Source organism: Marmota flaviventris, chromosome 5 (genome assembly GCF_047511675.1).
Source record: "Marmota flaviventris isolate mMarFla1 chromosome 5, mMarFla1.hap1, whole genome shotgun sequence".
In the NCBI taxonomy this organism is placed as follows: Eukaryota; Metazoa; Chordata; class Mammalia; order Rodentia; family Sciuridae; genus Marmota; species Marmota flaviventris.
In genome coordinates this window covers 153,477,463-153,492,544 of record NC_092502.1, presented here as the reverse complement: position 1 = coordinate 153,492,544, position 15,082 = coordinate 153,477,463, and the positions used below count along the sequence as shown (strand labels likewise).

The following is a 15,082-nucleotide window of genomic DNA, read 5'->3' as shown; positions in this document are numbered from 1 at the left end:
CTCACCTAGCACATGTGAGACCCTGGGTTCGATCCTCTGCACCACATAAAAATAAATAAAATAAAGGGTTTAAAAAAACAAAACAACAACAAAAAAAACAAACCCTGGCTATGTTCCAGGTAGCCATGAACTGGGGGAAGTGTCACTCTTCAACCCACTACAGAATCATACTCTTGGGCTGGTGTTGTGGCTCAGAATTAGAGTGCTCGCCTTGCACGTGTGAGGCGCTAGGTTCAATCCTCAGCATCACATAAAAATAAATAAATAAAATAAAGGTATTATGCCCAACTACAACCAAAAACAAAACAACAAACAACAATAACAAAATCACTCTTAAAATCTGAAAGAAATATGTGTAGCATATATATGGACATAATACTTTTATTTTTATGTGGGGCTGAGGGTTGAATCCAGTGCCTCACATGTGCTAGGTAAGTGCTCTACCATTGAGCCACAACCCCAGCCCAGTTTTTTGCATTCTTGCCGGTTGGAAGTTCATTTCTTCTGGTTGTTTTTTCCAACAGGTATCGAGGAAAAAAAACATCTAACAGATAAATAGCTGCATACTCAGTACCAGGAGATGTATTGATTTGTTCTAGCAATAAAATCACGTTTTCAATAAAGTAGTGCACGTGTAGCAATGAGATTGAAATATGAGACTCCAGTGTCATTTTTCCAGGACTTATGTTCCAAATAGACAAGCTGTAAAGGAATGTGGCATCATCATCTCTTCAAGTCTTTGACAATCCAAGAATGTGATATTGCTTTTGGTTTACATATCGCCCAATAAGAATTTATAGTGCTGGTATATTTCTTTTCTAGGGACACAATAATCTATTAGCCAATGACCTCACTCATCCATCTCTATGAGTAAGATGACACTGTTTTGGCTCTGCTGGCCATTACAGTAACCATGCCTACTTTTTGGCAACTAAGTGCCACTCCTTGGTTGCTCCCACTCTGGGACCCCATTATCCCCACCACATTTAGGAATCCCAGTTTGATGGCTACAGTGGCAAATGCAAGATATCATTACAGAGAAAAGTAATCTTAGATATTTTCAAGGATTCTGGGGCTTCCCGAACAAATTTATTTCTCAAAATCAAGGGGAAGTAGGTCCTACATAATAACCAAACACACCCCACCTCCCTAAGCCTTTGGATACTTTCATGTAGTCTTTCTAGGCAGTTCTGGCACTTCTACTTTGTCGTGAAGGCACTTCTGGATGGATGGAGGTCACATGAACAATGGGGTTTTCATTCAGATCCTTTTCACAGTGGGCCCAGTGGGTCCCCAAGCCCATCCCATGGTTATTTTCCCAGTTTGACAAGCATAATAGGAGAAGACACACTCAGCATATAAACACACTGTTAACACTTTTTCTAACCCTTTGAGATGAAACCTCAAACCCGGAATCTCTGCTTGGTGGATCCACATAAATTAACTTGGACTAATACAATTTTATTACCTTTCTACCTTGAGCCTTACATGTTTCCTGGGGTTGCCACAAAAAAAGTACAACAAACTGGGGGCTGACACAACAGAAATTTATTCTGTCACAGTTTGAGGCTGGAAGTCTGAAATCATATTATTAGGAGGTCCAAGCTTCTTCAGAAGGCTCTTTGGAATAAACCTTCCTTGTCTCTTAGCTTCTAGCAGTTCCCAGCATTCCTTGACTTATAGCTGCATCACTCCATTTTCTGCTCCCTTCTCTACGTGATCTTAATTCCCTCATTCTGTCTACATCATATGACTATGAGGCCTCTAAGGACACTAGTCATTAGATTTAGGGCCCATTCTAATCGAGTATGACCTTAAGTACATCTGCAAAGACCTTATTTCCAAGGAAAATCACATTGTGAGGTTCCAGATAGCCATGAATTGGGGGCGGGAGGTGTCACTCTTCAACCCAATACAAAATCACACCCTTAAAATTTGAAAGAAATATGTGTAACATTCTTTTATATGTTCTGAATTTTCTAGCATGCATATTTGTCACTTTTTCAAGTAAAAGTAAAGGAGAAACAACACCCCAGAGTTCTCTGCCCCAAAATGCAAATATTCTTTCCATATAATTTTATCCTGTGACCAACATCTCCCTAAAGTTGTCTCCCAGTCTTGATAGTCTCTGACGATGTCAGGATCAAACTCCTTAATTAACGTAACATGGCTTTTCATGATTTGGTCTTCAGCATCCTTCTTCCTGTTTCATAGTCCAATAAAATTCCCTGCGACTACCGGTTCCAGCCTCCGGCAGGTGTCTGAGCTGTCCCTGCCACACCATCCCTCCATGCTCTGGTACTGAGTTCTTGGAATGCCCACGACTGCTACTCTGTTTCTATACTACCTCTCCAGAGATGAAACACTTCACATTTTCACTTCATCTCTGAAATCTGACCTTTGCTTTTATTCTTCTTAAATGAAAATTTCCATATGAAAGAACATAACCCAAGAACACATAGTGCTACCCTTGCGCAACCGTGTCCAGATGAACCAGTTCTCCCTCCCCGCAACCGGCCCCGGAGCCCGCCACCAGCCTGCCCCCACAGCTCAGGCCAAAGCCCGCGGGAGGCCAGGGCGAGCCGCAGCACCTCCCGGTCAGCCCGCAGCTCTGGTCCAGATTCTTCCTCTTCACCCATCACAGGTGCCTCCCTTTTGGACCTAGTGCTCGCAGCCACCGGGAAAATGAACAGCAGCGACTGCACCGTGCGGGGTCAGAGCATGCGCAGGGGCCGGGGCGGCGGCTCAGCTCTCGAATGCGCACGCGCAGAGGCCGCTTCCCCCAGGACGCCCCGCCTCCGGCCGCGCCCCTTCACTATGGGTCAAAGATCGCGGGGCGGGCCGCCGTGACGCGCGCGGAAGCGAGCCGGGACCTTCGGAAGCGGCCGGTAGTGCAGAGGTGGCGGCTGCGGCGGTGGCTGCCACGGAGGGGCGCCCCGGCAGCTGGGGCTCGGGATCGCTCCGAGCGGCTGAACCCCGTCCGCACCGCCTCCTCCTTCGTCGCTGCGGACGGCCGCATGAGTCGAGGGACCATGCCTCAGCCCGGAGCGTGGTCGGGCGCGAGCTGCGGCGAGACGCCGGCGCGGGAGGGCGGGAAGGCGGCGGCCGGCGGGCAGCCCCGGCCCGCGATGCGGTGCCCGGCCGAGCCGTGAGTGCGCGGGGCGAGGGCCGGGCGGCGGCGGGCCGGGTCCCCTGCGGAGGGCTGGTCTGGGCTCCTTCGGCGTCCTCACCGAGGAGGACACTCGGCCGGTGTCCGAGGACAGCCGTTTCCCGAGGGCCCTTCTCACAACCCTGGGCACCATGGTCTCCCTCCCCGCGCCCGGCCGTGGCATCTGCCCGTCTCTAAAGTTGAGGAAACTCCAGAAATTCGGGGAAACGACCCCAAGAAGCGTCTTATTACCAATTCCCCGTAGCCCTTTCCTCCAGCCCGGCTTGGGGAGGAAGTAAGGTCGCCCCCGTCCCAGCCACAGGAAGACAGCAGCGCGACACGTTTGCTCTTGGGAGGCAAGTCGCCGCTTGTCCCACCTGTTGGACAGCCTTTGGACGCAGTCTGACCCCTTGTCGTCTTACCCTGTAACGGCCTGGCTAGTTCTCCTGTCCCTTAAAACAACGCAAGTCAGTGTGGGTCTGAGCAGTTCCCTACCCAACTGTGAGAAAAATGGCAGGGGTATGGACTTGAGGCGCACTTTCTACACTGTAGAGAAGTAGGCCCATTTAAATGCCTTTGAACTTCTGAAATTGACGAAAGCACAGACAACCAATTTGATATTTTTTAATTGGCTGGGAAATTAAATTGTAAAGCATGTTTAAATGCACCTTTAGAGCTCCTGTCTTAATCGCCTACAGAGGGGGTCTTTAGAAGCCTGCTATGTAGATAATGGTATTATAGTAACTCATTTGCATAGTGTTTTACAACGTGCTTTGGAGTATCTTGTTGAGCACTCAAGTGTGACGGTAATTATTCATTTAATGGGTTAATGGTCACTGGGAAAGATTTAGGGCAAGAGGTCTCAAACTCCAGAGGTAGGCAAGTAACTTAAGTTAGTACAATTGGTCAGGAATTGTTCTTGGGGACCTGGATAGCTTATGTCTGTTTTGGGGGCTCCAGCCTATATAGTGTTAGATCTTCTGTATCTGAAGAATCCAGATATATTGGCTTTTGAGTGAAATGTCCTCATTTTTAAAAGGAGGCACTTTCTGTTTTTTCCTTTTAAATTTCAAACCACTGTAGAGACCCTTGTGGTGAGTTGATGTGGTCTGTAATTATAAGTATTCTGTTTGGGATAAAGTCCTACTCCAGACCCTGCAGAGGCTTAAGTAGGGGCTCTCTCATCTCTGCCCCTTGCCTTGGTAAGTGCTGCTGTTGCAGCAGCTGCCCACCACTAGGCTACCACCACCCTGCTTTCACTTTCCTGCTGCCCTGGGGACCCCCTCCCCCCTCAACCTTTGATGCCTTGCCTCTCAGGTGTTGTACCTCTCAGTCTTCAACTGAGCAGTGTCACACTCCCTTAGAGATGCAGAAACTTGAAAACAGACTCCTGTTTCCAAAAGTACCCATAGTTATTTGGCAGGTTTTCTGATGGATGTGGTTCTCAGAGTCAGCACCTGGGGAAATGGGCCACAGTGGGAAGGAGCTCTTCTCTGAGGAAAAGGTTAGGACACAGATGCCTCTTTCATTTCTCAGTAGACTTAAAGCTGAAAGGAATAATAATAATAATAAAAAACCTAGCATAGGTTTGTCATTATACACATTAAGAAGCAGTTATAGATTCCTTAGGTGCAGCTTGGCATTGTCAGGGCCATGGATCCCTGATGCTTTGGCAGGCATCTACCCCACCTCTTCCTGGCTTCCTTAGCAAAACCATGCAGAGGTACATGATTATAATGACAGCAAGCTTCAGCCCCGATTCCCCCAGAATAGATGTTCTGGTTTGTGTTTTCATTAGCATCTTAATATCTTTTTTTCTCTTTGCTTTTTGTTGCCTTTTATTATCTCATTCCCGTTTAACTCATCACTGGGAGAAATAGGGAGGTGAGTATAACTTTCAGATGTCAACTTTTGAACATCTTAAATTTTTGGACTTTCTATACTGTTTCATCTTTCTGAATCAGCAGTATGTAGACTTGCATGTAAATTCCTACTTGATAAATAGTTCCAGTGTAAACTTAGCATAGGGCCCTTTTAAAATCTTTTTGGTCATTGGAACCAAGCCTTTTCTTTCCACTCAGATAAGTCAAAGTGTTTGCACTGGGAACTAATAAATATAATAAACTTGCAAATGTTTTGAGATATTCCATGGAATCATTTTTAGCATATTTAGTGAAAAGTAGTTATGAATACAATTCATGACCCACCATCTACAGCTGATTTATATATTTAGGATATGACTCTTTGGAGGGTGTGAGAGATGGCTCATTTCCTAGCAGCATAGGTAACTTTTCCAATAAGCTCACTTCATTTCACAAGGGTGAGAGGTGGGCATGTAAACCGCATGAATAAGCTGCTTTCTAAATGTCATTGCAATTTTTCTTTTTCTTTTTTGAAAATTGACTCTTTTGAGAGCTGTTGGTTGGCATCTCCTGGACAACCCCCAAGATGGCTCAGAGGGTACTTTAGGGTTCCATTTGAAGAGGTCTTCAATAGTCTCTTAGACCATTAATGGACTTTCTGGAAGTTCCTACTGCTCTCATTAGCCAGGTCTCTGTTCTTTCTCCTGCTTATCCCACCACCAACATTTGATTCTTGTGTCTGCCTCTTGCTCTTAGCTCAGGTAAGCCACACTGTGGTTCTTGAGAACATGGTTGATATCCAGACCAGAAATGTTTAGGGAATTGAGAACAGAGACTACTCCATGTCCCTTCTTAAGTTGTGTGAGTGTGGGACAGGGTTCGAATCAGGGATTCATGGGCTGGCTATGTTGAGAAGCATACTGTCTGTGAAGCCCTATGAAATCAAAGGCAAAATTTGTGAATGTTTCTGGCCCAAGGTTTCAGTTACAACTAGATTCTTAAAGGGGCTGTGAGCTCTGCTTCCCCACCACCAAGTATTAAACCGTTGGTCTGTTTTCTCCTTTCACCTTGTGTGGGTGGAATGAGGTAAGTGTGGTAGGGTAACAACTATCACCTCTCACTCCCTCCACCTAATGAAGAGTCTGCTTTAGGGATCAGAGCTAGGATGTCTCTAAGAATCAAAACTCATTGTTGAGGGTGGCTGCTTTGTCCTCATATGCCTTTGGAAGTCACACAGGACAGCTTGAGCCTGTCATGGGAAGTCCACTTGCAGAAGAGGGGTGGAATTTTGGCCTGGGTGCTGGTACTTCCCTGTATTTGATGTGATGGTCACCCTTTTCTGCAACCACTAAGTGGTGGAAAAAGGTTGGTTTAAGTGGCCTTTGCTTCTCCTGTGCCTGTGTGGGAAGGTATGTCACATTGGTTGGCTATGTTTCACTACCCGACCCTTTAGTCTAGGACAGGCCAAGTTAATGCAGGACTGGAATTCAGAGGGCTGAACAAAGCTAAACTCAGTTCTTTTAGATAACCAAGGCATCTTGATGCAAAGGTTCATACTGGTGAGTGATTAGGATTCTGTCTTAGTAGCTTTGTGTAGACTTTAGAGTTGTTTTCATGTTACATGTTTACTTGAATCAAATTGAAAAATTGGCTCTACAGGATTGTCTTTTGCTTCACTGAGCTCTGCTTTTAATTTGCAGGTTTTCTTGGAACTAGTATAATTTTGACTTTATAATAGTGAGCATTATAAAATAAGTCTTCAAAAGTTTGTGTGGTGGTCTTTGAACAGAGCAAGAGCAGTTATAATTTAGTATGCATTGCCATGTAGCTTACTCAATTTGGTATATTGCCTTAATAGTAAGAATAAGATATTTAGCTTACTAGAAAATTTGCAAATTCTGTTTAATGGGAACTTTAAAAAATATAATGTCATGATGCTATACTCAGAATTTTCTAACTAGGAATTATTAGTATTTGGTTTTAAAATTTAATCTAACAATGTAATTGTGACTTGCAAGCCAGGAAATTCGGGTCATCTAAGACTTTTATCTTACTTTCCTCTACCACTTTTCCAACTATGTTTTCTAAAAGAAAACTTTTTGTTGTGATCATCTGAATCTTTAGGCTTCATTGGCCTCTTTTCTGCCATGGTGGATACCTCCCCACCCCCACCCCAATACTTATGCAAAAAAAAAAAAATCTGCCAGATTTCTGAAACTGTTTAGCATTTATGAATTTATCTTATCTTGTTGTATCCCTTTTCCTTTCATTGCTTCACTGTCTTTCCTTCCTATAACACAAATTCAAACTAAACCTCTATTTCAGATTTCCAGCTTTAAATATAATTTTATTTTGCCATTATTTTCAGCTTTAATATTTTGATACTTAAATTAAAGCAAAAGTTTGAATTAAGTATTTTTAAAATTAGTTTTATCTTCCATTCTTGTTAGCCTTATATTAGATGGGTAATTACTTCATTATGGCTGTTGAATTCCTTCCTTTCTGTTGATTGGATTTTATTACTTGAATTTAAAAGTTATCCTTTTTTTGCTGGGCATGATAGGGCACACCTGTAATCCCAGTGGTTTGGGAGCCTGAGGCAGGAAGATCACAAGTTCAAATCCAGCCTCAGCAGTTTAGTGAGGCCCTAATCAACTTAATGAAACCCTGTCTCAAAATAAAACATGAAAAGGGCTGGGGATGTGGTTCAGTGGTTAGGCACCCCCGGATTCAATTCCTGATACCAAAAACAACAATAACAAAAAAACCTTATTTTTTCTCCAAGGAGATAAAACTTTGGGATTTTTTAAAGACTGTATTACAATTTCCATACTGTTTGGTGACCAAGGAAGTTAGCTATATTCCTACACAGGGTCTGAGTTAAATCCAGTTGTGGCTAAAATAATTTGCATATACTCTGGGCCTTGTATTCATCAGTTTTTGATTTGCTTCTTTTGAATACTGTGTCCCGAATCACTGTTTTTTGTTTCTAAAAATCTCCCTTTCTGTACTGTCTTCTCTTTGCATTTAGTTATCCTGTTCTGTTTCCTTTCATTTTCTTCCTGTTGGCCTTTGTAGGAATTGTTGGGGTGTACAGTAAGGTGCTTGTTTAGAAAATCTCCTCTGGGCACTGATGTCTGATTACATTTTTTGTTATTTTGTAGATTAAAAAGGAGGAGGACCAAAGCAGAGCCAGATGTGTGTGCAGATTAGCCACAGAACTTGTTTGAAGTCTGTAGAAGGAAGACCTAGAAGAGGAATCATGTTGATTTTATAGCTCTCCTCTAGTCTTTCATTTTGAAGATGAGAAAATTAGGGCAAGATTGGGGAAGTGCCTTCCCCGAAGACATATTTCTGATAATGATATTTAGAAAGTGATTCACTTAAATGATTCTTCCAGAGGATCAGAGTTTCTCTTTTATCAGAGTTTCTCTGATACAACTAGCAAGGAGGCAGAAAAATGTTAAATTTTCAAGAAAAGAATGAACACGATTGGTCATTTTTGTGTTTTAGATCTTGTGAATCAGGTTTCTGTTTGCTTTTAACTCTGGCATAGGCTCCAGAAGTGATGTTACATTTTTCTCTTGAAATTTCACTGGAGTCAGAATACAAGGAAAGTACCCTTTCCATAATATTTGTTCCCTCACCCTCAAAACCTTAAACAACACACACATACACACATTTATTTGGAGAGGAAAAAAATGGAATAAAAAAATGATCATTGGGCAAATTGCTTATTAATATTCTGCACCAGTGAATGTATGAGAATTAATAAGAATAGCTAACTTTTTTGAGTACTAATTATTTTACATGTTTTTACTCCTCACAATAGTCCTTTGAAGTGAATTCTCTTACTATCCTTTTTTATAGGAGGTTAAACTTGGACAGTAAGAGGTGAAGTTACCACAGTAATCACTGTACATACGGATGGAGTGAAGGGCGGTTAAACTTGTGACAGTCTGATTCCTAGGTCCCCACTCCATCCATTGCTCTCTGCAGAAGGCTTACATGGCTAAGAGGCAGGTCAGGAGTATGAATTGTTCAAGAAGAGAGAACCCCTGGAGCAGATCATAGGTTTAAAAGTGCAGGGTGCAGGCTGAGGTTGTGGCTCAGTGGCAGAGTGCTTGCCTAGATTGTGTGAGGCACTGGGTTTGATTCTCAGCACCACATACAAATAAATAAATAAATAAAGGTCCATCAACAACTGTTAAAAAAAAAAAAGTGCAGGAAAGTTGCAGGTGTTGGTCAAGTGTTTGGAGTGAAGGGAGCATAGTGCCTAGTAGGGTAATGGAGTCCACGCTAGAATAGAGTGGAGGATGAAGTGCGGATTTTGACATTGTCCCCCCAGTGTTTGAGAACCATTGAATGATTTCAGCAGAGGCAGTTAGACTCCCACTTCTGTCCACCTCTCCTAGCATTTCTTCTTTCTCTCTCTGGCCCTCTTTTCCCCTCAGCTGTTCTAGGTGGTCGGGGCATCTTAGTCATTCACTTACATTTTTTAGCCTGCTACGGCCTCCTTCCTGCCTTTCATTGTGCCTGGAATGCTGCCTGCCACCGGCTTGTGTGGGGATGGCATGTTCTATGGTTGTGAGGAAGTTGGGGGGTCTGAGTGTTCCTTATGTGAGTGTCAGCCAGTCTCCTTGTTTTTAGCTTAGTGTGTTCTCCATACCCTCAGAAGGACTTTAGGGACTGCAGTTTCAGAGTTTTTCTGGGGTTCTGTCCTGTTTACTAGCTTGCTTTCCACAGATATCCCTCCACCAGCCTTGGGCTTCCTTGCCAGGGTCACTTACCAATCTGCTTTTCAACACTTTGGGCTTTCACATGTCTTCTGCTTTCAGCAAAGATGGGGTTGGTGTTTCTATATCCTTTGTCTTTTTGGGTGTTCAGCTGAGAATCTTGAGGGAGATAGCGGACATCAAACCAGGGGTCTTCATTTTTCTATTATGTTCTTCATTTTTTCTAGTACCTAGTGGAATTATGTCCCTTTCTAGTACTTAGTAGATTCTTTTAGTTTACCATAGAGACTAGAGACACTTCAGGAAGCTGTTATGTGAGTAAAAAGTCCATAGTAGAAATAGTAAAATGAAAGCATGTGGAACACTACAGAACGTAGGTGGCTGTTTGAATGTGGGAGTTAGGGAGCAGGAGGAACCTCAAGGGGGATTGTTAGCTTTGAAGATTTGTAATTGATGTTCTCCTATCACTAGTTTTAGCGTAGCTATTGTTATATTTGCTTGTGACATGTTACAAAGGTTGGTAATTCGCCTGCATGCTTATATTAGCACTCTTCCCATCCTAAGAACTTGAGAGAATCATTTTGAAAGCTTCACTGATAAGATGCATGCTAAGATGCCTAGATGTACATCTGAGACATTAATAGACATTAATTGAAATGGCCTTAGGACCATGTTGCTGGTGAGTGATGTACATTATAAGAAATTCTGAAGTAGAAGACAGTGGTGAGATAGAAACATGAGCATCTAAGATATAGAACCCATATTTGATCAGATTGCTACTATGTAATGTGAGAAGAGTTAAGCTTTTAGTGTCCCATGCATTTTTGTAAGCAGCTGTAGGTTGTGATACATCAGAATACATCAGTGCAACAAGTGTTTTGAAAATGTCTACTTTGGTGTGATTTCAGCGAGGAGGACATGTACCGTGCTGCAGATGAAATAGAGAAGGAGAAAGAATTGCTTATACATGAAAGAGGGGCATCAGGTATGTTTGGAATTGTTTTATTTATTAGAGTCCTTACTGTTTATACTAGAACATGCAGTTAAATTGGTATAGCCATATTCATAAAATCTGGACATGCACTTCCTAGGAAGTATTCTTACAAGTATGGTCTTACGTACACTGATTATTGTTGAGGTATGTATGTTTAGGGAAGACTGTTTCCTGAGGTTTCAAAATTTCAATGCACGTATTCTCTCTGCATTCTTTACATTCATGTCATTTTTTTGTTCCTGTAGAGGATTATTTTAATCTCCTGAAACTACCTTCTCTTTTTTATTTCATTACATTCCTAGGAGAGTTTGACTTTGAAATGGATTTTTCATTTCTAGTTGAAGCTAGCTGTGCACATCTTTGCATGCAGATGGCCATGTAAATCTGACTGACTAAAAAGAATGGTTACTGAATAAATAGTGCTAACTCTCTTGTTTTGTGATTTCACATCATCCATGCTTCTTATCTATCAGGCCTGCTCTTTTAACCTTCACTAGGGCCCTTTCCAAGGGAGAGATGCTTCTCCTAGCCCCTTTCACTGGTCCATGGAGACTTGGCCTGCAGGGCTGTAAGAGAAGTAGATCCTGTGCCAGCAGGCCTCATACAGAAGCCAAGTGGGGATACTCCTCAGATAATTCACAAGTGGCATTTTCTCTTTCATTACCTGTGCAATTCAGGTGTTCTATTGGTTTGTTTTGAGAACTGGCTTCTGCTTATTTTATGGTTAACAAAGCATTATCATTGTAATTAGGAACAAATGATACACAGTAGGGTTATTTTAAAATTGTTGCATTATAATTATCCATAATGGGATTTGATGTTACATATTTTTACATGCACTCAATATAATTTGGTCATATGGTTCCCTAGTATCTCTTTTTTTCCCTCTCTTTCTCCTCTTCCCTGGTTCTTTTCCCTACTGTACTGGTTTTCCTTCTGTTTTCATGAGAACCCCTCCCCCCTTTTCCTATTTGTTTCTCTCTAGCTTCCAAATATGAGAGAAAACATGGATTCTTGACTTTCTGAGTTTGGCTTAGTTTGGTGTCAAGTTTGCATTTTCCTGAAAATGACATAATTTCATTCTTCTTTATGGCTGAGTAAAATTCCATTGTGTATATATACCACATTTTTTTTATTCATTCATCTGTTAATGGACACCTAAGATGGTTCCTTAATTTGCCTATTGTGAATTGTGCGTCTATAAACATGAGTATGCATGTATCGCTCTAGTATGCTGATTTCCATTTTTTTTTTTTTTTAGGATAAATATCAAGGAGTGGTATAGCTGAGTCATGATGGTTTCATGATTCCAGTCCTAGTCTTTTGAGATCCTCCATGCTGATTTCCATGGTGGCTGTACTTATTTATAATCTTACCAATAATATAAAAGTGTTCCTTTTCCATTACATTCTCCCCAGCACTTATTGCTTGTATTATTTGTGTGTGTGTGTTTGTGTTTTGTGGTGCTGGGGATTGAATCCAGGGGTCCTGTACCTCTAAGCTACATTTTTCCCTTTTTAAAAATTATATATTTAGGACAGGGTTTTGCTAAGTTGCTGAGGTTGGCCTCTAATTTGCATCCTTATCCCTCAGCCCCCCCTAGTCACTGGGACTATGCTGATGTTTGTGTTCTTTGTGACTACAATTCTAACTGGAAAGAGATGATATGTCAGTGTACTTTTGATTTGCATTTTCCTAATGGCTAGATGTTGAACATTTTTTTCATGTATTTGTTGACTGTTTCTTCTTTTAAGAAGTATATAGTTAGTTAATTTGCCCACCTATTGATTGGATTTTTTTTTTTTTTTAAATGATGCTGTTTGAGTTCTTTATATATTCTGGATAAAATCCTCAGAAGAATAGCTGGCAAAGACCTTCTCACATTCTGTAGGTTCTCTGTTGACTCTCTTTTTTTTTTTTTTAAATTTTTTTTGGTTGTTGATAGACCTTTATTTTATTTATTTGTATGTGGGCAGAGAATTGAACCCAGTACCTCACACATGCCAGGCGAATGCGCTACCGCTGAGCCCCAGCCCCAGCCCCTCCGTTGACACTCTTAATTGTTCCTTTTACTGTGCAGAAGCTTTAATTTGATGCCATCCCATATATTAATTCTTGGTATTATTTTCTGAGCTTTAGAAGTTTTATTGAGGATGTCATTGCCTGTACCTGTGTGTTGTTGTGTTGACCCTGCATTTTCTTCTAGCAGTTGCATAGTTTCTGTTCTAATTCTTAGGCATTTGACCCATTTTGAGTTGACTTTTGTGCAGGGTGAGAGATGGGGATCACGTCTCATTCTTCTACATGTGGATAACCAGTTTTCCCAGCATCATTTGTTAAAAAGGCTGTCTTTTTTACTGACATATGCTTTTGGTGCCTTTGTCAAGCATTCTGTGACTCTATCTGTGTGGGTTTGTCTCTGTGTCTTCTATTCTGTACCATTGGTCTGTATATCTGTTTTTAATGTCAGTACCATGCAGTTTTTGTTACTATAGCTCTGTAGTATAATTTGAATTTGGGGATTGTGATGCCTTCAGCAATTTTTTTTTTTTTTTTTTTCTTAGAATTGCTTTGGCTGTTTGGGGTCTTTTATTCTTCCAAATGAATTTTAGGACTGTTTTTTATAGTTCAGTGAAGAACATCATTGGTATTTTGATGGGGATTGCACTGAATCTAAATATTGCTTTTGGTAATATGACCATTTAAATAGTATTTATTCTGCCTATCCATGAACATGGGAGGTTTTCCCATCTCCCAGTGTTTTCTTCACTTTCTTTCTATAGAGCTCTATAATTTTTATTGTAGAGATATTTTACCTCCTTGGTTAGATTTATTTTAATTATTTTATTTTGTTTTGAGACTGTACACAGTAGGGTTTTTGATAATTTCTGAGTCTTCCTCCTAAGAAGTTGGTGACTCTTCCCTGTAGTCAAAGGAGATGTTTTTTGAAGTGGTCCTGACTTGTTCTTGGTACTCATAAGACTTCAGAGGATGGATGCAGAGTCCTTTTAGCCATATTTTTAAGGAAGATGCATATTCAGCTAGTGTTTTCTCTTCCCCTTTCCAGGTTCTTTCTGTTATTGTTCTCCACACAGTCATTCAAGCTTTTTAGTGGGTCTTGTAACTTCCAGCTTTAGTCTGGGAGTAAAATGGATCCCTTTATACTCCTTGCATCTCAGTTCTTCGGAGTTCATTGCCCTTCCTGAAATAACATCCTTCTGTAGTGCTTCCTCTCCTGAAGCAAAGCCCAGACTGAGCCAGAAAGTTTTCTTGTCCTCTCCTTTTCTGTTGAAAACTCTTCACCTGGTAAAGGGCTCAGCAAATTGTGGCTCACAGCTCAAACCTGACCTGCTATATGGTTTTTTTTTTTTTTTTTTTTACTATCTGGTTTTATAATGAAGTTTTATTGAAAGTTTTTAGTGAACCTATTGCTTTTGTATCTTTCATGCATGGTGAAGTTGTGTTGTACTGACAGAGACGTTATGGTCCTTAAAGCCTGGGTTACTTCCTTTCTGACTCATTCCAGAAAAACTTGGATATTCCTGTCCTAGTCCATGCTGAGAGTCCCAGCTGCCTGGAGGTGTTTCAGTATTAACTTCTTACCTTCTGAGTGTCTGAGTCTTATATTTGTCACTCATGTGGTAGTTGAGGAGAAGACTTGCCACTCTGGTTTTCAGCTTTCCTTGTTTTTATTTGTTGCCATTAGAAATGTTCTTTCCTAGAAACAACAATCATAGTCTGTACAGTTTGCAGGTAAAGAAAGGGAGTATGGTACTCAGTGAGCTGCTTGAGGTCTGGCACTGCCTTGTCCTTGCCTCCAGGAGGCTCCTGGCCTAGTACATGGCATGAAGCAGCAGTTGGAAGTCCCCGCCCCCCAAGAGAACAATAGCCAAATGGGAATTCAGGTAACATTTTGGTGCTGCCAACAGTGCAGGTACCCCATTTTCCCAACCCTCACTCCCCATGAAATCCTGTATTGACATCAGATGGCTTGGTCTGCTCGCTTCAGTCCTGAGGTGGTAGGCCTGCCCCACTTGCCCAGAGGGCCAGGTCTTGTCTTTGTGTGGGATTGAGGACAGCAATGGGGAGAGCAGGAAGGGAGACTGCCTAGGAGTGTGCACTCTGTTCAGGCTAATAACCCTGCCAGGCGGGAGCATAAGGCCTAGAAAGTACCCCGGCTCTACATTTATAGTTCTTGTTTTTTGGGAAGGTGAGTGGAAAGACAGATGCATGAATTTAAAAGATGAAGCGTCTTTGCTAAGGATTGACTGTGCAGCACTGGTGTTGGTTGTCTACAGATATTATAACTAAGGGGTCTGTTTCACTTTTTGAGCTAATCCTG

At 41.8% G+C, this 15,082-nt stretch overlaps 1 protein-coding gene across 3 annotated transcripts in view; it reads left to right on the top strand.

Moving 5' to 3' along the window:
• The first annotated feature begins 2,874 nt into the window (after positions 1 to 2,874).
• Positions 2,875 to 15,082, top strand: part of Otulin (OTU deubiquitinase with linear linkage specificity) — a 30,001-nt gene continuing 17,793 nt past the window's right edge. Inside the window, exons 1-2 of one of the 3 annotated variants that reach the window (XM_027950366.3) lie at positions 2,875 to 3,148; positions 10,655 to 10,731. In XM_027950366.3, the coding sequence (XP_027806167.2) occupies positions 3,018 to 3,148; positions 10,655 to 10,731 (208 nt within the window). In that variant the 5' untranslated portion in view covers positions 2,875 to 3,017. Of the gene's footprint in view, positions 3,149 to 4,943; positions 5,033 to 10,654; positions 10,732 to 15,082 lie in introns of those variants that run through there. The other 2 variants (XM_027950365.3, XM_027950367.3) reach the window with 2 other exon arrangements.